Source organism: Lipotes vexillifer, unplaced genomic scaffold (assembly GCF_000442215.2).
Source record: "Lipotes vexillifer unplaced genomic scaffold, Lipotes_vexillifer_v1.1 scaffold223, whole genome shotgun sequence".
Lineage (NCBI taxonomy): Eukaryota > Metazoa > Chordata > Mammalia > Artiodactyla > Lipotidae > Lipotes > Lipotes vexillifer.
Genome location: NW_006788663.1, coordinates 877,038 through 898,770, shown reverse-complemented (window position 1 = coordinate 898,770; position 21,733 = coordinate 877,038). Strand labels below are relative to the sequence as shown.

At 55.5% G+C, this 21,733-nt stretch overlaps 2 protein-coding genes across 2 annotated transcripts in view; both read right to left on the bottom strand.

Annotated features, from left to right (window-relative positions):
• The window catches only part of CAPN5 (calpain 5), a 35,656-nt gene that overhangs the window by 3,039 nt on the left and 10,884 nt on the right, over window positions 1-21,733 (bottom strand). The window contains exons 3-8 of the mRNA XM_007461712.1: window positions 8,819-9,027; window positions 5,331-5,523; window positions 4,266-4,459; window positions 3,506-3,583; window positions 1,875-2,070; window positions 1,103-1,225 (exon numbers count right to left, since the gene is read on the bottom strand). Of these exons, the coding sequence (XP_007461774.1) occupies window positions 1,103-1,225; window positions 1,875-2,070; window positions 3,506-3,583; window positions 4,266-4,459; window positions 5,331-5,523; window positions 8,819-9,027 (993 nt within the window). The remainder of the gene's footprint in view (window positions 1-1,102; window positions 1,226-1,874; window positions 2,071-3,505; window positions 3,584-4,265; window positions 4,460-5,330; window positions 5,524-8,818; window positions 9,028-21,733) is intronic.
• OMP (olfactory marker protein) lies at window positions 19,101-19,588 on the bottom strand. Its single transcript, XM_007472078.1, is given in 2 exon segments — window positions 19,101-19,171; window positions 19,174-19,588. Coding segments are annotated over 2 exon segments (486 nt in total).

Below are 21,733 nucleotides of genomic sequence, written 5' to 3'. Positions count from 1 at the left end.
GACGGGGGTGGAGACACCGGGTCACACAGAGCTCCGCACCCCACATCTCCCCCTGGTTGCCAGAAGAGGCATATCTACAGAGTCAGAAGTACATGAGCATCTGTCTGCCTAGGGCTGGCGGGGAGGGAGGTGGATGCAACTGGGTGGTGGCGGCTAAAGGGTGCGGGGTTTCTTTTTGGGGTGATGGAAGTGGCCTAAAATTGACTGTGGTGATGGCTGCACAACTCTACAAATATACTTTAAGTGAGCGAGTCAAATGGTATGTGAATTATATCTCATAAAGCTACTGAGAGGGGTGGCCATGGGAATCCCCCTGGTGACAATGTCTGCGGGGTTTCTGACATCACAACAGAATCAAGTATCACTATCTGCCCAGGACACAGCATGTGTCCGTGAAGTGACATCACCAGCTGCCGGGACATGCTGGACAATTCCTGGAATAAGTGCCATGATAAGCTATAGTCACATCAGCGAAGGTCATGTCACGTCAAAGTCACAACGTCAGCACGCAGTGAATGTTCCAACGTGCTGACGTGAACAAACGGTTATAATACGACCCAGCACATCAAATGCCAGGGCCTCGACTCAAGCCGTGGGCCTAGCACATGCACTTGGTTTCATTAGGTTCTTGGTGTCTGGCAGGCCCACGGTGCCCCGCTACGCTGCGTGTCATCACACACGGGGCGTCACAACATGCGGAAGGCCTTGGGGCCCAGGCCAGGGGAGCGGCCAGTGGGAAGCCCTCCTGGCTCTGCCCAGGATGCTTCTTCCCAGTGCCCAGCAAGGCCTCCAACTCAGGGGGACCCAGAGCCCCCAGAGCCCAGGCCCGACCACCAGCAATCATCCCCTTCCCCGTCCAGACAGCCTGTGGGTCTGGGCAAGAAGAAATCAGGCTGAGAGCTCCGGTGGGACCAATCCAAGGCAGGCTGGGCCTCTGTGGGGATCGAAACAGGACCTGGGTCACAGCACAACCATGGCATCAGCCAATGTGGCCAAGGTGACAGGGGTGATGTCGGAGACCAAAGTGTTCTAGAGTGTTCTCCCCCAGGCCCAGGCAGCCCAAAATCTCCTTACCCAGAGCAGGGGTCCCAGCTGGCCTCACCTTGTAGATGTCAAAGCCAATGGCCAGATTTTCACCCTTGCCATCCCGGCGGGTGGACTGTTTTGGCCGTTGTTGGATGCAGATCAGCACTTCATCTTCTGGCTTTTTGACATCAAAGATGTACTGCGGGTGCAGCAGAGGAAGAGGGGCACATGGTGAGACCACACCGAAAACGGGCTCGGTGGCTCCCGAAGCTCAGCGCAGAACTCAGCTGTGTGAACTTGGGCAAGTCACATCACCTCTCCGAGCCTCAGTCCCTCATCTGTGAGATGGGCTGGCAACGTGCACCCTGCATGCGGGGTGGGAGGACTCGGGGAAACGATGGATGCTCAGCTCCGAGCCTGCATGCAGCTGGTGCTCAATGAAGGCACACCGGGCGTGAGGACCAGGCGGGTGCCAGGGTCATGACCGAGGAGGCCGCAGGGGAGGAGTCCCCGTGGGGAGCCAGCCTGGCCAAGTTTCCCCAGAAGGAGTAGCACCATGTGTGGAGACAAGGGGTTTGAGACTCCAGCTCAGCCTCTAAATAAAATGTCCCCGTAACTCTTATCAGGGCACTCATTAGTCCTCAGAGCCTGCAGGTCATATTGTGAGGTTGCGGGTGACAGGACCTCCCAGACACGCCCATCCAACCCCGCTGTACAAACGGTGCACCGAACCCCACGGAGGTACAGGGATGTACCCAAGGTCATGCAGGAGTCCGTGGCAGGACGGTGCCGAGGGCCCCACAGTTGCTCAAGGGGTGGGGGCGGTGGGGATCCCCAAGGAGGCCCACCTGCGGGTTCTGGAAGAAGGTGTCCTTGTGGTTGATGCAGCCCCCGCTGCGGTTGTGCAGCGGGTCCTCGTGCCGCGTCCAGGCGCCGCACAGCCGGGCCTCCTCCCACGTCTTGTGAATGCTCAGGTAAGACGTGTTGATCAGGCGGCACTTGATGATGTCCGTGAAATATCGGCACATGTCCTCAAAGGTCATCCTGGGCGTGGCAAGGGGCTGAGCCGGCCGGTCTCCCCACCCCACCCCGCCCACCAGCCTGCCCACTCGCCCCACATGCTCTGCACCACGGCCTACACAGCAAGTGTGGACATGGCATCACACGGACCCTTCACATCTCTTTTGGCCTCAGTCTCCTGCTTTGTAAAACGGGAATGAATCTAACGACAGCTGCCTACCTCACAGAGTTAGTGCAGGAATTAAGCAATGCAGTAACAGTACAAGCATGTAATACAACTTCCAGCAGACAGGAGTTGCCAAAGGCTGGCCGTTACAATTATTAATAGTATGAATAACTAATGTGTACAGCCCTCTAAAGTTTCCATCCATTATCATCCACAGCTAGTGGTGGAAACCCCTTGGTAGGCGAGCTGCAGTGGCCAGGATGCCGCCACACCTCCAGGAGCCTGGGCGGGGGGAAGGGAAGTGCCCACCCACCTTCAAGTGTGCACATATATGAGAATATGCACATATATGCATCAAGGGTGAACATATCTGAGAAAGGCCTTAGGAGGAAGCCCTTTCCTGATGAGGGTTTTCTACTGTTATGTTTTAATTCGACTGGCCCCTGAGCCAGACTGGGCAAAGTGGATCTCATCCACAGGAGCCCAGACCAAAAGGCCTGGGGGGGCCTCCTGCAGTGGCTCCCCTGACACCTGCAGGAGGGGACCTCACTGGGGTGCCAGGATCACTGCCATCTGCCTCTGGATCTGCCTGGGGCCCTCACAACATCTCCCACACACAGGGTACCCTGTATCCCTCCAGGAAGTGGCTCAGTCTCCAAATCAAGTGTCGTGCTGAAGAAAGACACTGAGCCTGGCAAGCAGGGCTAAATGCAGAATGAATGAATGCAGGAGTGAATGAATGCAGGAGTCACTATCATGCTCTTTAAGCAAGGCTGTTGCCATCTTCCAAGCTCACCTCCTCACCCCCCTGAACTCACTCTTCCCATCCCAAACCCAAGTGTGCTCTCTTGCCTCTGGGCTGGGTCTCTGTCCTCGCCCACCATGGGCTCCTCTGCACCCTGAGTCTTAGCTCCTCCAAAGGGCCTCTCCTCTTCCTACCTGCTCTCGGCATCAGGCTGCCAGCATGCCCTCTGCCCTCTGGTCAATTCCCCACCTGCTGGTACCCTGGCCTACTTGCCGAGGGCTCAGCCTGGGTACCAGAGCAGCCCAGGGTCCCCTGACGTGGGCAGTGGAGGCTACAGGGACAAAAGGGTCCATTCTGCCCAATTCACTTTACAGAGGAGGAAACAGGCCCAAAAAGATGCAGTGACTTAACCGAGGCCACACGGCAAGTTGATGGTGGGGCATTTTTAGAGCCCTGGCTCCCGCCTCCCTGTCCAGCGCCTCCTGCCCGGCACACAGGAGGCTCCCCTCTCAGCCCTGGACATCCGCCCAGGGAGAGAGCACACTCACCAGAACTCGCCGTCATCCTGCACAGTCACACCCAACTTCTCCCGCTCACTCTTGCTTACTTTCTGCCACTCCTCTGAGCTGGGATGTGAGCACCGGGGAGGGAAGAGAGAGGAGTATCAGAGGGACGCCCTCAGGGCCACTCTGGCAAGGGTCAGGAGGCATGAGGGACAGCTCAGCACTAGGCCTCCATCAGTGTGGGTGTGGTCGGGGGCACCCAGGGCCATGCCCAGGCCCCTCTCCAGGAAGTGCTGTCTGCCCACTCTCGCAGGCAACCGTGGGCTGCCACCATGCCGGGGATTCGGAGGTCTGGGAGCAAAGCTGCAGGCTTGGGGCAAGGCGGGGACCGACCCTCAGTGAAGGGAGCTCCTTCACTGGGGGCCTAGGCTCTGCTCCTCTCCTGGCCTCTCCAGGGCCATTAGCCAAGCACAGGGCAGTCACCCCCATTCTCACCCTTGGTGGCCTCCCTCCCTGCTTTCCTCCCCACTCAAGCACCAAGACTGGTCTCTACATCCCCCATAGGAATCAGCTCATCCCCACCTCCAGACCTCTGCCCATGCTGAATCCACCCCCGCAACATGCCTGCTCCAAAGTAAGTCTTCTCCTAATGTCATCCTCCCCCCAAATCCTTTAAGGCCCAGCCCTGCTGCCACCTCCTCCAGGAAGTCCACCCTGTTCTTGCCCAAACCCTCATACCCCGGCCCACCCACCTGGGGTCTGCCCTGTGCCTGCCCCCTGTCCTTGCCCAAGCCCCGGGCCTCACGTGTCACTCCAGGGCCCGTTCCACTCCCGCTCGCCCCAGGGGTTGCGCAGGCGGATCATGTCCAGCTTCTCTGACTTGAAGAAGGCCAGCAGGCCACGGCCCAGGCGCACCTTGCGCACATCAGTGATGGCATACGCGTGGCCCTTCACGAGGCCACACGCCAGCCGGGCCTCCATGTCTGCCGCTGTCACTGCCTGTGGGACACAGTTGCTCAGAGGCAGGGCAGGGCAGGCTCCACCTGGAGCCAGAGGCCACACCACCCCCTACAGGACGGGGAGGGAATGGCAGCCCCGCACAAAGGGGAGACCTCATTCCTCTGAGGTTAGGGACTGACCTCCGCATTCACAGCCCCTTACAAAGCCGGGGAACAGCAGTGGGGGATAAAGGAAGGGACCTGCAGTGGGATCGGCCCAGGGCTGTGCTGGAGTCGACTAGCACTGGCTCAGTTTTGCAATCTGGCTGTTAAAACGTTAGCCTGAAATCAACCATGGTGGGCGTATTTACACCACAGAAGTCAGCAAACCAGGGCTATTTAATTTTTCAGTCTTTTATCAACGTACCACTGGGTCAGCCAAACCTGGGTTCAAATTCTGCCTTCACTGAGTCCCAACTTTCCCACCCAAAACATGAGCAGTCAATGAAATAAGACGATCCTCTTGAAGAGCCCAGGCCTGTGCCAGCAGGCAGTAAGGACTCCCTCGCCCTTTCCATCGCCTCGCAACTGTGATGCCTTAAACCTTGGCCAAAGGACCTATCACTCCGTTACGAAAGGGCTGGAAAAGGGGGACGCTAGTTGAACAGTGTGGGCAAGGCCTTTCACAGTGTAAAGGTTAGGGCAGGGGGCCTGAGGGCAGGGGGCCTGAGGCCTTTCATAGTGTAAAGGTTAGGGCAGCACTGGGGAGGGGCTGCACCCTCTAACTGCTCCCCTCCCGCCATGAGGCTGAGGGTCTAGATTTGTGATCCAACCTGGGCAGGGGCTCTCCCTGAAAAGCCAGTCACCTCCCACCCCAATCAGGGTCGGTGAAGGGGAGGGGCCGCCTCTGGGGCTTGGTTCTGTGTTCTCACCTTGATGGAGGCACTGATGAGGCCTCCCCGGCTGTGCACTTTCAACACGCGCTCAAAGAGCTGGTTCCTCTTGGCCTCATCACTGGCAAAGTCACCCTCGGTCAGGTCGATGGGCTCGGAAACCCCACCTGTGAAGTCCACCAGCGCATCCGCTGTGTTGCCTCCATCCAGGGCCTGGTAACAGCCTGCCAGCCTGGAAGCAATGTGGAAAGAACTCCCAGCTCATGTTCCCCAGCCAGTCTAAATCCTTCACCTGATAGGGGAGATTTCTGAGACTCAGAGAGGTCAAGAGAACGGCTAAGGTCACACAGCAGGCCACACAACAGAGCCAACCCAGGTCTCCAGCTCCCAGGCCCACGTCTGTCCCACTGAACCACACCATTTTGTCACTCAAATTCCCCTTGGCCCTCACAGCCCCATTTTCAAAAATTAGCTGTCCAGAAATCCAGCAATTCTTTTCAGAAGTGTTGAAAGTTCATATGTCTTTTGACATAATTCTGGACGAGTAACATTATTTATAACAATGTAAAACTAGCAATCACCTAAATGTCTAACAACAGAGAACTGGTTTTAAAAGCTAATGTTGCATCTCAAGCAGCCATTGAAGAATACACTGTAAAGGAATTCCTACTGCAGGAAAAATGCTAGTGCCTGCTTGTTACATTTGAAAAGGCAATACAGCCGGACTCCAATTATGTCTAAAATGTATGCAATAATTCATTTCAAAAAGATTAAGCATCTACTATGAGCAACAGATCAGGTGCTAGGACACAGCTGTGGCTCCTTATTGAAATGTTAGGAAAAAGGTTGGGGTCTTAAAGGTAGAGTGCCAAATGTGAACATGAGAAGCAGAATGGGATATATGACAAAATACCATTTCCATACATTGAAAATATGGGCCCACAAAACACCGGCACAGGTTTTGCAAGGTAATCTACAAACAAAAGAGCCATCAAAGATGTTAAAAGAGCTGCCAGTGGTGCGGGAGGGTGCAGGGAGAGCAAAGGGAAGAAATGGAGACATGGAGAGGGGGTGGGGCCTTGAGGGGACAATGTCCTGCTGTCCTGAACAGAGGAGCTGCCCCATTAAACCAGATGGCCCAAAACAGGGAAGGGGAGAACAGCAACCTGGGAGAATATGCAGGAGTATAGGAGAGTTTTACTATCCTCTGCATGGTTTCCTATATTTTCTGGACTTCCTATAACAGACATGCATTCTTTTTATAATTTTAAAAGTAAATAATTAAAAAAAAACAAGCATAACTGGTGCAGCCCCTGTGTAAAACAGTTTGGTGGTTTCTCAAAAATGTAAACACAGAACTACCATACGACCCACCAGTTCACTCCTAGGTATATATTCCAAAGAACTAAAAGGAGACATTCAAACAGATACCTGCACATCAATGTTCATAGCCACATTATTCATAATAGCAAGCACGTGGAAACAGTTTACCTGAGTGTCCATCAACAGATGAATGGATAAACAAAATGTGGCACACACATACAATGGAATACCATTCAGCCATAAACAGGAACGGAATTTTGATACATGCTACAACATGGAAGGACCTTGAAAACACTGTGCTAATTGAAATAAGGCAGACACAGAACGACAAATAGTCCACTTACATGAGCTACCTGGAATAGGAAAATTCATAGAGACAAAAAGCAGAATGGAGGTTCCCAGGGTTGGGAGAAGGGAGAAAGAGGGAGTTATGGTTTAGTGGGTAACAGAGTTTATGTTGGGGATGATGAAAAGTATCATCGTCTACACTGGATATAGACAATGGTGATGGGTACAAAGCATTGTGAATGTAACTGATGCTACTGAATCGTACACTTGCACATGGTCAAAATGATAAATATTATATTTTGGACAATTTTTTTTAATGATAAAAATTTTACTTAAAAGAAAACAAAGAGCTATAGCCCACTGAGTCACTGAGTGGGTCTGCCAGAGTGGGAGGACAGGAGCCTGCACCGAGGACCATGGTGACCAACTGACCGCCAGGGGGTGGGTCTTGCTTTCTTAGGACTAAAAATGGAATTTGCCGACATGTTTTCATGGGTTTGTTTTTCAATTTCATTTTATTTTTTTATACAGCAGGGTCTTATTAGTTATCTATTTTATGCATACTAGTGTATACATGCCAATCCCAATCTCCCAAGAAATCCCACCACCACCCCAGCCCCCGGCACTCTCCCCCCTTGGTGTCCATATGTTTGTTCTCTACGTCTGTGTCTCTATCACTGCCCTGCAAACCAGTTCATCTGTACCATTTTTCTAGGTTCCACATATATGCGTTAATATACAATATTTGTTTTTCTCTTTCCGACTTACTTTACTCTGTATGACAGTCTCTAGATCCATCCACGTCTCTACAAATGACCCAATTTCCTTCCTTTTTATGGCTGAGTAGTATTCCATTGTATACATGTACCACACCTTCTTTATCCATTCGTCTGTCGATGGGCACTTAGGCTGCTTCCATGACCTGGCTATTGTAAACAGTGCTGCAATGAACACTGGGGTGCATGTGTCTTTTTGAATTATGGTTTTCTCTGGGTATATGCCCAGTAGTGGCATTGCTGGGTCATATGGTAATTCTGTTTTTAGTTTTTTAAGGAACCTCCATACTGTTCTCTACAGTGGCTGTATCAATTTACATTCCCACCAACAGTGCAAGAGGGTTCCATGGGTTTGTTTTTGATGATGGAATTTTTGTTTTTCCTTTTACACACACACACACACACACACACACACACACCTCACACTGTCCAAGGAGAGTGACACACAGGCCTGGGAGGAAGAATCAAGGAGAGGCTCCCACAGAGCTGGTCTCTGACCCCACTGGCCCTCCTGCGCCAGGCCTGCACCTGTCCTGCAGGGGCCTGGGCAGGTCACTCTGCCCCAAAGCCCTCCACAGCTCAGCAAACCTTTGCTCATGCCCATGCTGGGAACCCAGGGCCTGGCACAGAGCAGGAGGAGGGCCAGCAAAGATAGAATGGCTGGACAGTCAGGTAGACAGACCAGTGGGTGGGTGAAGGGGAGGCCCAGCAAGCAGGAAAGGCAGTGGTTTGTCCCAACCTCCTCGACCAGCCCAGGCTCGGAGACACCACATGCCCAACAAGGCCTCCAGGGACGGCTCAGCAACTTGGATCTTTGGAAAAGAACCATCGACCTGAATATGGTTGCTGGCTCTGCCCCCGGCTACCTGCAGGACACCTGCCTGGGCCTCCATCTTCCCAGGTAGAAGCGGGCTTCCCTATGTGGGCTGGTTGTGGGGACCTGACACCAGGTACCCAGAGGCCCTGCAGTCCAGGCCTCCACCACACCTGGCTGTGCTCTGGGTGCCGGGCTCTGAGTTCGCTCTGTGTGTTTGCACCTGCCCCTCACCTCTCTGTGCCTGGAGCCCCAGCTAGAGGAACACCCGCACAGCGCCCAAGAGCAGTTCCACCCCAGCCTGGCCGCCCGACCCTGGCACCTACTTGGCATAGGCCTTCTCCACCAGGGCACACCAGAACTCATTGCGGGAGCTGGAGTGGCAGTAGATGAGCTGGTTGTTGACTGTGGGCAGCCGGTCATCGATGACCACGTCCACCCACTCCCCGAAGCGCCAGAAATGGAAGTGAAAGATGCCCACGTAGGTGTTGGGCTTTTCGGGGTCCCACTCCTGCTCCTTCCAGTCTGGGATGACCTGGACAGGGAGGGGGACAGGATGGGACACACTGAGGGTCACAGCTGGCTTCCTGAGGAAGTGGGGCTGCGTGCCTCCAGGGAATCAAATGGAAAGGAATACTGGGTTCAATTCCCATCTCTGCCATGAACCAGTATGGGACTTGGGCAAATCTTTCTCATCTCCAGGCCTCGGTTTCCCCATCCCTGAAGGGGTTGGAGGCCCCCTGAGGCTCCTCCCAGCTCTGCCATTCTAAGATTCTATGAGCTTCCCCTTCCCTTCCTCATGCCTCCATCTGCATCCTCCCCCTCAGAAATATATAGCACATCCATCCAAGTTCCTGCCTGGTCAGTGGTGCCACCATGCCCGCTGTCCTGCCCGAGCCAGAAGTTGGCAGCCATGCCGGCCTCCCCACTTTCCCTCTCTCCATGCAATCTGAGCTCCCACATTCTGCTAAAATGCATCTCCTCCTCTCCTGCCCCCCGGCACCACCCTGGCCCGGTCCCCCATCTCCTCGCCCCGGGACACTAACAGCATCAGCAACCACATCTGCTCTTGCCCCACACAGCAGCAGAGTGATCTTTCTGATCAGGTCCCCTAGAAAATAAAGTCCAAACCCTTAATATGCTCTGTCCCCAGGCTCGTGTCTCTACCCTCACCCACCCCAGCCTCCACCTACTGCGCCCTGCTCCAGGCTCTTTCTCTGGTCAGGAACTCCGCACCTGCTCTTCCTGCAGCTGACTCTCACTTGTCCTTTAGGGCCTACCCTCCTCTTCCAGGAAGCCCTCCTTGACTCCTCAGACTAGGCCAGGACCCCTGTCCATCCATCTCACGGCCCCTGGCACTTTTCCTCTGAGACACTCTCCTCAGTTATAATTATACAAGTGTGTGACATTGTGTTCAGTGCTGATACTGTCGCTGGAATGTCAACTCCCTTAGGGCAGAGACACGTCAGTCTTGGTCACTGCTATCCACCCAGCACCTAGTCCAGGGCCTGGCTCAGAGAGGCTCCTCAATAAACATGTGTTAACTGAATGAATAAATTCACAGGCATCCCCTGGGACTCTTAATAAAATTGATTATTTATGGAGCATCTTGGAAATGCCAGATACCAAGCCTGTGACTGCCACGGGTTATCTCGGTTCAATTCACACAACCACCCCATGAAATTACTAATATATCCATCCTTACTTTACAGATGAGAACATCAAGGCTCAGAGAGGGCAAGTAACTTGTCCAGGGTCACGTGGCTAGAAAATATACACATTCTTTGGAGGCAGGCAGACCTGGGTTTGAAGCCAGGATTCAAACGCAGGTCTGTCTGCCTCCAAATAATGAGTTCTTTATCAGTGTGGACCACTCTGCACCCAGCCCCACACTGGCACTGAGGACCAAGATGATTCAGACATGGTCCCTGCCCTCGGGAGGCTCCCAGTCTGGTGGGAGAGGCAGGCACACAGGCAAGTGCTGAGGCTGACACAGGATACATGCGGGGCCATGGAGAGAAGGGAGTGGTGGGCCTGACCCTGGAGGACAATCAGTAGCTTCTGAGCAGGTGTCCTGAGAGCTGGCAGTGGGCATCTCCCCAGCAGACTAGGACAAACAGAGGCAATTTGGGACAGCAGGAGGTGGGGAGGCAGGGGAAAAACCCTCACCCTGCTGAGTCAGGGGGAACTGCTGGCCCTGTCGGGCAAGGACCCAGAGGAGCCAAACCCCATCAAGACCAGAAGCACCATCTTCTAGAAGAAAATCACTCCCAGGTATGGGGGTGGGCACACAGGCAATCCGGCTGAGGAGCCAGAGATGTATCAGGAGGCTGTAAATCCCAAGGTCCGGAGCAGCCTGAGCACAGAGACTTCAGCCAAAAGCCATTCCCAACCCCCACCCTCATTAAGGATGCTTTTGTTTACGCGCCTCTAACCATCAACAGGGATGCTGGCAAAGAGAAATGCTCCCTAGTGGGACATTCGGAACCAAGACAATGAAAATGATAAGCACAGTGAGAGGCCTTACAGCCACTAATGGAGCCCAGCTAAGTGCCTTAGCGCCTGAACACTCAGGGCTGTCTTCTGAGGGGTAGGGCAGGAAGTCGCTGCAGAAGGCCACCCACAGGCACCAGTGAGGGAGGCAGGATTCACACTCAGGGCTTTGGAGCCTGACACAGAGTCTAGAACCCAGCAAGGGCTGATTACTAGCTGGTCCCTTTTCAGTCAACTGTGTGTCCTTTCTCAGTGAAAACTCCCAGGCCGGCCTCTGCCCTGACCCCTGGCAGGTTCCCTGACACTTGATTTCAGGACAGAAAAGTGTATCAAAAATGGGTTACAGGGACCTCCCTGGTGGCACAGTGGTTAAGAATCCGCCTGCCAGTGCAGGGGACACGGGTTCGAGCCATGGTCCAGGAAGATCCCCCATGCCATGGAGCAACTAAGCCCGTGTGTCACAACTACTGAGCCTGCACTCTAGAGTCCAAGAGCCACAACTATTGAGGCCATGTGCCACAACTACTGAAGCCGCACGCCTAGAGCCCGTGCTCTGCAACAAGAGAAGCCAGCCAATGAGAAGCCCGTGCACCGCAACGAAGAGTAGCCCCTGCTCGCAGCAACTAGAGAAAATCCCGCGCGCAGCAACCAAGACCCGACGCAGCCAAAAGTAAATAAATAAATAAGTTTATTTTGGAAAAAAAGGGGGTACATGCAGGGGCACAGAGCAATGGAGAGTCGGAAGCTGGGAACACCGGCCTGGCCACTGCACCCTCCTCCACTCCTCCCTGCTCTGAAAGCTCTGGACTGCACGGGACGCGGGGGAAGGATGGGGGAGCGGGGAGGGAAGATGGGGAGCCCTCGCAGGAGCTGGGAGGTACCACTGGGGCCACGGGAGCATCATTAGTCAAACCCAGGGCTTGGCTCTGAACCCTCTGTGACTCAAAAGGCAGCTAATGAGGCTCCAGGGCCTGTGATACAGAGTCAGCGATCTCCATGGGCCTCAATCTCCCTCCCACACCACAGCCCTTCAAGGAAGCCCTTCAAGGAAGCCCCAGGCCAGCCTTCTCACCCCCCCTCAGCCCCTCTCCGCTGCCAGCCAGGGTACCAAGCGAGAGGAAGCAGCCTGTCCAGGGAGGTGTGCTCCCACGGGCACACAAACCAAACACTCTCCACACCACATCCGGTCATGCCAGAAATCAAGGAAGCAACCAGAGGATTCAGGACCAATGTGAAGAGACTCCCACTAGCCAAAGACGGGCCAATCTGAGCAGCAGTAAAGGATAATGACGGTGATGAACGAAAACACATCCAATATGTTCAAATCCATGAGACCATGATGATATTAACACAAACAAATAATTAGTCACTATTGGAGGGTGGCAGGGAAACAACTCATTTTTCTGAAACTGGAAATCGAAAGGAAAAAAAAAAAATCAAAGACTTAACCTGACTTTTCTAAACAAACTGTGCCATAGAGTAACCAACAGCAGATGAAGGGAGGTTTTTATCTGGTGATGAATTCCATCTAAGAAGTGAGAAGAAATTAGAATATTAGACTCCTATTCTTTTTTTAAAAAAATATATTTATTTATTTATTTTTGGCTGCGTTGGGTCTTCGTTGCTGCGTGCGGGCTTTCTCTAGTTGCGGCAAGCGGGGGGCTACTCTTCACTGTGGTGGGCGGGCTTATCGCGGTGGCTTCTCTTGTTGTGGGGCACAGGCGCCAGGCGCACGGGCTTCAGTAGTTGCAGCACAAGGGCTCAGTACTTGTGGCTCGTGGGCTCTAGAGCGCAGGCTCAGTAGTTGTGGCTCATGGGCTTATTTGCTCCGTGGCACGTGGGATCTTCCCGGACCAGGGCTTGAACCCGTGTCCCCTGCGTTGGCAGGTGGATTCTTAACCACAGCGCCACCAGGGAAGTCCTAGACTCCTATTCTTTTGCAACCACTGACAAATAACGGATTTAGGCGATCGTGGCTTCTAACATCGATTTAGGATCACCGATGGTCCCTATGTCACAAAAAAGAGACAACCCGACATTATGTACCTCCTGAGAGAGCTTCGCCTATGAAGGAGTTGTGCAAAAAAAATTGTGCCGCATCTTATGAAGCCTCCAGAGGTGAGTGCTACCCCACAGGAGACTCAGGGCACAGACAAATACTCATCAACACCAGGAAGACGAAGCCTGCAAAATCCAGATGGTTGGAAACTCCCAGGGCAAATGACTGGCTTCTTCAGCAACCAGATTGCAAGGGAAAAAAATGAAAAGATGAAGGGGAACCAACGGACTGCAGTAATGGACCTTTGTCTGGATCTGATTCAAACAAACTGTAAAATATACATACAAACATTTGTGACCCAGAGTGGAAACCAGAACATTTACTGGGTATTTGATGATATTAAGGCATTACTATAAAGTTATTTTTAGTTATGTTAAGGTATTATGGTTCCGGGTTTTGAACGAGTCCTTATCGTTCAGAGATACATCCAGAAATATTTACAGATGAAATGACGTGCTGCCTGGGGGGAGCGGGGTTGGAGAGGAAACAAGATCAACGATGAGCTGGCAGGTGGTGAGGTGGAGGGATGGGTCCAAGGGCTCACTAGGCTGTCTCTCTCCTCTCGTGTGACTACAGTTGAAAAGCCCCATCGCCAGGGACACTAGCTCCCTGGCCCGGCATTCAAAGCCCTGCGGACAGCTCTCAGCTTCACCCCTGAACACTGCCTCCCTCAGGCACTATAGGAATCTACACCCCGTGATGCCTCAGGCCACCTCAGCTTTGCACGAGTGGCTCCCTCTGCCGGCTTCATCCCCGTCCCTGTCCCTCGGGGCCAGCTGAGCAGCAGCTTGCAGGGTCCTCCTGACCCCACCCTCCCCTTGGGCGCCGTCTGGCAGCCCCTCCCCCAAGCTCCTGCTCAGATCCCCACCGCCCGGCACAGGACCAGGGCCAGCTCCACAGCTGGCTGAATCTTTCTGGGAGGAAAATCCCCAAATGCCGTCCGCAGCGAGGGCCTGGACAGCTGGTGAGCTTGTACACACTAGTGGTGTGAAAGGAAAATACAAACGGAGTCAGTTTCACGAAGACAGCGCTCTAAAACGGAGCTGGGAGGCCACTGAGAAAGTGTGACCTCTACACGTCATCACCTGTATGGAATCTGAACTTTGACCACTTCTTGTCTTAATGCAGCCATCCAGAACGTTTGCCCAGTGTTCCAGAAACTCAAGATATTTATTGGATCCTTACCCTAAAGTAACTCTTGACAGCCTTAAGGACAAATATTTCCTTTAACGACCTTATGGCTGTTGCCTTTACAAGCCCGACTTCCTCTTTCCTGGAACGCTCTTTTGGTTCTACCTGAATCTGTGTCTCCCCCGTTGCAATTCCTAAGACCTGCAAATAAAGCTCCTTGTCCTCTGTAGCCTTGATACTGATTGTTGTTTGATGCTGGACACCCATTTACCAACCTCAGTGTGTGGCTGGGACTTAAGATTCGACTAGGCCACCTCTTGGAGCCTCAGTGTCTCCGCATCTACCTACCCTCCCGCCAAGGCTGTTGTGAGAACGAAGGTGGAGAATGGTCTTGGCTGTACTGCATCAACTGTGGAGGGCTGTGCACACATGAGGGGTCGCCCCTGCTCGTGTGTGGAGTACATGGTGTGTGCAAACCTCAGGGGGACCTGGTCAACCTCCCTCCCAAGAGGAGAAAGGAAAACCTTAATGACAGTCCACTGTGCAGATGGGAAAAACAGGCCTGAAGGGGCTGAGGTACCTCCTTGGGCTGACCGGGCAGTGAGGCAAGAACTCTGTGGGATTTGGAGCCCCTCGTGCGCCCATTAACAGCCACCCACTGCAGAATCACCCAGAAACCTCAGAGTCCCACTGATGGGTGTGCCACAGTACCCCCTGGTGCCCCAGCACCTGGAGCACCCCCTCGGTGCTCTCCCTCAGGGCCTCCCACCCAGACCCAAGTGGCTGGGCTCAAATCCTGCTGGGACCCTGGGCAAGTGAGTGAATGCCCGTGTGTGAGTGTGTGCACAGAAGCATGCATGTGTGTGCACAAGTGTGTGCGTGTGTGTCTGTCCGTGTGGCAGAGAGGGAGCTTCCCACAGATTTCTGCTTGGGACCCCAGAGGGCCAGCCAGGAGCATTTCTAAACAAGGCCAGTAGGGCTGCAGGCTGAGGGGCTACAGTGGAGTTTCCTGTGTTACCCAAGCTGGGTGAGGTGAGCCACAGTCCTCTCCAGATCCTCAGAACAAGAGGGTCCCTGGTTCTGAGCATCTGAAGTTTCTCAGTTCTCAGCTTCTGATTCCAAGAGTCTCAAATTCCCAAGTTTCAGACGCCACGGCTGGAAGAAGCCAGGAAGACTGGGCAATCCCCACCCCCAGCCCCTTGAGAGAGGAGCGCCTCCAGCTCACCATCTGGAGCGTGGGGTGCTGACACACCTGCAGGGGGCCCCGGGATCCCTATTCACAAGGAGTGAGCAGAGCCAGAAGCTCAGAGACCTGGGTGGCCCCTCGGGCTAGGCTCCCAGGCTAGACTGTGAGGGCTTAAGGCTCCCTCAGCTGGGCCCTTCCAAGCCTGGTAATGGTGAGGAGAATCCACTCCCCCATGACCACTCTCTCCAACCACAGAGCCAGGCCTGGACCCTGCCTATCCCTCCACCCCACACTGCCTGCTGCCCTAAGCAATGGCTGCTGTGTTGCCTCAGGCAACTCACTACACCTCTCTGAACCCTACACTCTTCCTTAGTAAATAGGTTCTCCTAACACCCTCCTCTCAGAATCATGGTGCAAAGTGAGACTCTGTGTCTACAGCGACTGGGAAAGTACAAGGAGGAAATCCAGAGAGGAAGCCCGTGTGCCTCTCAGGAAGCTCAGCGCTTCACTAGCTTTAAGTCATTTCATCTTCACAGTGACCCGATGAGGAAAGAACCATTACTATCCCCACCGACAGATGAGCAAACAGGCTCCGAGAGGCTGCTCAGGGTCACACAGGTGGTGGCTGGCGGCAGCGCCAGGCTGGGTCCCTCACACTACCGTACACTGGCTCAGTGGGAGGCAGGAGCTCAGGAAATGGCAGGTCTCTCTGCTCGGTGGTTTCTCACGGGTTCCATGGAAAGCAGGTCCTCGTTTCCCATTCCCTGCACTCCCCCCAACCCAGTCTCAGGAGCAGAACCAGGCCTCCTACTGCTGTCCTCGGGGTGGGAAGCCTGGGTTCCCGTCTCTGTTCCCCCCACCCCTCCCAGAAGTATCTTCAGGAGTGGATGGAGGCTGGGGCTGGAGGGCAGGGCTTGGGGAAGGGAAATGAGGCGGCAGCTGCTGCTCTGGGCAGGGCTCTGGGGTAGAGGAAGACGGGGATGCGAGACCCGCCCGGGGGGCTGTTTCCAAGCAAAGCCCCAAGAGCGGCCTCGGAAGCGGGGCCTGCCCTTGTCCCGGGGGAGAAGGCGGCCTTGCCCGGGCCTGAGCCCTCAGATGGGATGGGGGCATCGGCCCTTCCCATCCCAGGGGGCCACGGTCATGGGGTCGAAGGTCCACAGACCCAGAGCATGATCCACATGCACCCCGTCGCCGGCCCCTCCACACACCCTCTGTGACTTCGAGCCGGCAGCCTCCTCCCCGGGCCTCTGTTGTCACCGTCCATAAATTGAGTGAGGGTCAGGGTCAGGTGGGGCACTAAGGCGACGTGGTGACAAGGGTCTTCTCTGGTCAGTGGGGCAGGGCTGCAAGGGGCTTCAGAGAACCAGGCTGTTCCCTTTAGAAGGTCTGAGGCTGGGAGAGGGTCAGGGGCTGCCTGAGGACATACAGTATGTTAGGGAAATCGGGGCACAGGCCTGATCCCACCCCACCTCTCAGCCACTCCCCTGTCCCATCTGCCTCCCACCCGGCCACCCTACAAGGGAGGGAGACTCCAGATTGAGCACGGCTTGGTGGGTCCCCACCATCCCCTGTGGGCCCCAAGTGTCTCCCCGAGGCCTCAGCATGGCTCTCTCCATGCCCCATACAGAGGCTGGTCTGGGGGCCACTGGAGAAAAAACTGTCAGGGCTGTTGGTTCCTGGCTGGGTGTCAGGGGACCTGGTTCCAAACCGCATGCTGATGTCTGACCTTGAGCCGGTCACCACCTGCTCTGGGCCTCAGCCCTGAAAGCGGCAGGAGGAGGGGGCAGGGGTGTGGAGGGGGCCCAGGCAGGGGTGGCTCCTGGGAAGAGAACGCATACCACGAGGCGGGGACACACAGGCTTTACTGGGGACGCGCGGTGAGCGCGGCAGAGGCACTCACATGCCTACACAGAGCAGACGCGCTGGGGTGGGGATACAAGCAGTCTGCACCAAGAGGGTCCCCAGAGCTGCAGGGAGGGGTCAAGCAGAGAGGCAGAAGGACAGTGCCATCCACAGGGGTCTAGCCTCCAGGCTCCCCCGGAGTCAGCAGAGAAGCAGGCAGGGATCCAAGCATGTCCCGGAATAGACACCCAAGCTTCAAGTTAGAAAGGACCATCGCTCACACCACAGCCAAATCTCCCACTTTAGAATCGACTCCAACTGCCTCTGCTTGCCTGCCTCCAAAGTGGGGGCCTGCCCTCCCGGCAGCCCTGGCCGCTAGGGTTGGCTCTGACCCTCCATCTCCTCTCAGTGCCTCTGTTCCCAGGGCCCTGCAGCCCCCCCGACGGCTCTGCTTCACGAGGGAAATGTCATGGGCACGTCCCTGACAAAAAACAGGGCTGACCTGGAGACACAGTGTTGGGGGCGCTTCCTGAGGTGCCCTTGGCTGGTGCCAGGCCTCAGAGGAGCTCACTGGGCCTGTGCAGCGTGAAGGGGGCTTGGGGCTTGGAACTGAATCTGCTGGCAATTGTACCTCAGTTTCCCTCTTTGTTTGGTGAGTGGGTTCTGCCCTGTGACCTCTGAGGCCAGTGTTCCGCCGTCACACCACACTGTCACCTCCAGCCCACTTCTGACCATCATCCATCACAGCTCCCCTCCCAGGCTGCCCCCGATTCCTAACCCTCAACCCCACCAAAGATGCCACACCAGGATGACACACCTGCCTTCTCCGACCAGTTAGCCAGGAAAAGCCTGCCATCCCAGGAGGGGACACCTCAGGCCCCAGAGATGTTACTGTCTCCAGCTCCAGGGCTCTGGACCCCCTCTATCCAGCTTCCCCCAGGCAGAGGGAAACATGTTTACTACACTGTTGCCCACTTCACTGCATGAACCTCAGAGTCTCCCGGCTCAGGAGCTTCCCCTCCGCAATGTCATCCTGATCAAGGCCCTGCTAAGGGCCACCAGGGAACCAGCTAGGCAATTCAGACTTATTCACAGGGCAGGTATAGAATACAACCATATAAATATAGCATGCTCTCTCTCAATACATATGTGTATGTACAGATAGATACATCTCTACGCAACGTTTTCTAGATCTCCCCCTTCACTTCTCCCCTCCTGAAGTCATTCCTAGAAGAGCAACAGCTGGCCTGCACAGCCTCCAGCGTGCCAGCCACTGCCCACTGCCCAAATCAGCCCTCACAGCAACCCTGCCCAATGTCTTAAGAGCCCTGAGGTGTCGTGGGCCCACACAAGGTGCCCGGAGCAGCAGGCTGAGTGCTCACCTCCAGACACGGACACTGGGAAGGGGCATCGTGGCCAGGAGGGCAGCAAATGCCTGTGTGCCAGACTCTCCAAGGAGGCTGCTTTGTCGTCTCCGGGCCCCTGTCTCCGGAGGAAGCCCAATGGCTGGTTCTTTAGAGTTATCTCTCTCCGTCTGTGTCTGTCTCTGTCTTGGTCTCTCAGTCTCTCTCCCAACAATGGAGCAGAGAGAAGGCAATCTCCCACGGCCTCTCCATCTTCCCACACTAGCCCCGACCAGGTCTCCATGGTCTACAGCAGAAGCAGAGGCAGCCAGGTCAGCTTCTAGACTACGGAGCCCTTGCATCTTCCTCCCGTGAACAGGAGCGCCGGCACCAGGGAAAGGAGAGAAGGAAGGACGCAGGCTCAGGGGTCCTGGCCAAGCCAAGTACAGGCCAGCAGCTAGAAGAATGTCCCCAAACACACACATGGGGGAAAGGGGTATGGGCAGGGGTCAGGCAGGTGGGCCAAGGGAGAGGGTAGCAGCGGGCAGCTGCCATCAGAGCTGGCTAAAGACCACGGAGGCCTTGAGGTCGGCAGGCTCGACGCCCTCGCTGAAGGTGATGAGGAGTACACGACCTTGCGGATCTTGGCCAGCTCGGACAGGCGCTCCCCAAACTCCAGGGCGTCGGCCTCATTCCAATCCATGGCTTCCGAGTCCTCCTTGCGCCAGAAGATGGCAGCGGGGTCCAGCAGCTGCCGCGTCATGAGGTTGGTGAGGTCGGGCGTCCAGATCTGGGAGGTGCCCGTGATGGTGACCTTGCCCGGCTTGTCCAGCACGACGTCCCGGCGCTCAAACCGCAGCCTCTGCTGCTGGCTGAAGCCGACGCGGTACATGGGCTCGACCGGCTGCAGCAGCTTCTCGCCATCCTGGAGCGTCCCCTGGTGCTTCAGACTCTCCACGCGCAGCCGCATCTGCTTGGTCAGGTCCTCATCCAGGACCAGGGGCACGTCAAGCTGGGTCGGCTTCGGCTCGTCCTCCGCCATGGCCCCCTTGCTGCTGCCGCCTCCACCGTCCAGGAGCCGAGCCGACTCACGGCCAAGGCGAGAGCCACCAAAGGGGAGCCCCGCCTCCCCTCTCGCCCCCTCCTCGTCCCGCCCCTCTTTGCCACTGGCTCTTCCCAGCCCCACCCCGTCCTCAAAATGGGGTGGGCAGGGGGGCGGGCTTCCCCACATGCCTCCTTCTCTACTCCTCGCAGGAGCGGTAATGGAGGCACTGCCGGCAGGCAGGAGGGTGGCAGGCTCCTCAGGGACCAGCTGCTGTGGCGACCGCGCTGGCTACCGAGGATGGGCTGAGAGCTGGCTTGCTGCGAAGAGGGAGCACTGCTTACAGGCAGTAAGAGGGCGGCGGGGGGCGGCAAGCGCTCGCTGGAGACACATCAGGAGAGGCTGAAGACGCCCTGGCAGGAGGGTGGGAAATAAGGCCCAGAGGGGCCCACCGATTTGAGATTTGAAGTCACCTAAGCCGAACCTTGGCGCCCTCCTTGACTCGGCCTCACCCGCACCCCTCCATGCCCGATCGGCAAGGCCTGTGGATTACCCTGGAAACACGTCTCCCCAACCCCACTGCCAGGACCCCGGCCCAGCCACCATCATCTCTCACCTAGACCGATGTTCTCAGACTTCAGGGAGTATCAAAACCAGCTGCAGGACTTAAAACCCAGTTTGCTGGGCCCCACCCCAGAGTTTCTGATTTAATCGGTCTCGGATGAGGCCTGAGAACTTGCATTTCTAACAACCTCCCAGGTGATGCTGATACCGCTGGCCCAGGAGCTGTATTTTGAGAATCACTGACCTGGATGATTCTTGCCTGCTGGCCCCGCCTCAACCCTGCGCCGCATGGCAGCCACATGCCCAGGAAGCTCTTCTACTAAAATCCCACCACTTATTACCCCTGTGTTGAGCCTCAGTTTCCCCCGGGGAGACTTGAGGCCACGGAAGAATCTGACAAACGTCTGTATCCCCGGTGCCTGAGGGGGAACCAGGAGCTCCGCTGTTATACGTGGGTAAATGGAAGAAATGTGAGCGTAACTGGGGGTGAGGGTGAGGGAGAGGGGAAGCTGCCATGACACTGCCACACACAAAAAAGAGGACAGAAGCACAGGCCAAAGTGTAATAACTGAAAACAATCTGAAGGGCCCAGTGGACCACAAGCACAGTCAATTGCTAGATGGAAGCTAAGTAAGTCAGTGGGGTCTTGGGCTACACAAACAGCAAGAGGGTCACCAAAGGGGACCACGCACCTGATCCTGTTAAGACAACACCTCAAGCCCTTGGGTCAGTTCTGGGAGCTGCTGGCAGCAATTCCCCGATGGTATTCGAGAAAACCAGGGAGCAAATGTTAAATGCCTGTCCCTCACAGAACCTTTTACTTTGTAGCTGGAGCAGCAGAGGAGAGGGGAACAATGTGTCTCAGGAGTGACTGTTCGGGGAGCTTCTCTCTCCTTCATGAGGAGGAGCTATTTCCTTCCCAGCACTAAATTTTGCTTTTTATTTGTACATTTGCTTCGTTTTTGTCTGTGATGTCTCCCCACCAAGAGGGCAGGGACTGTGGCTGTCTGGTTCATCACTCTAGTCACTACCTAGAACAGGGCTGCCACATAGGAGGCCCTCAGAAATCCTGAATGAATGAATGAACGAATGACACTGACAAGAGAATAGCTGATGTGATGGATCATGGGGCCTAAGGACAGGGACAACAAGAGGAAGATGGGCACATGGGGAGAGAGTTCACGGGCACTGACCGAAGTCAAAATGTGGTTTAGAGACAACTGTGCATCGGGCACGGGAAGGAGGGAGATGGCTGGAAGGTGAGGGTGATGGAGCAACAGAACCAAGAACTGGGCCAGGGTGATGAGGGCAGGGTGTCAGCCACACAGGCACAGTAACCCCTGGGACGCAGCAGTACCTGGGGTGGGAAAGGCTGGGAAATTGGAGGTGTTGAGCCCTTGATGCCTGGGTGCCAGGGTAGCTGGTTGCCAGGGGATGGCAGTAAGGTGGGCTGCTGGTGGGGGCTGGTGGGGGACAAATGGCATGAGCCTGCAGGGGTCTATATGGGGAGGGTGTGGTCTGGAGGCATCACTGAAGGGAGAGAATGCCGCCACCTCTCCGGGCCTGCAGGACATGGTGGGA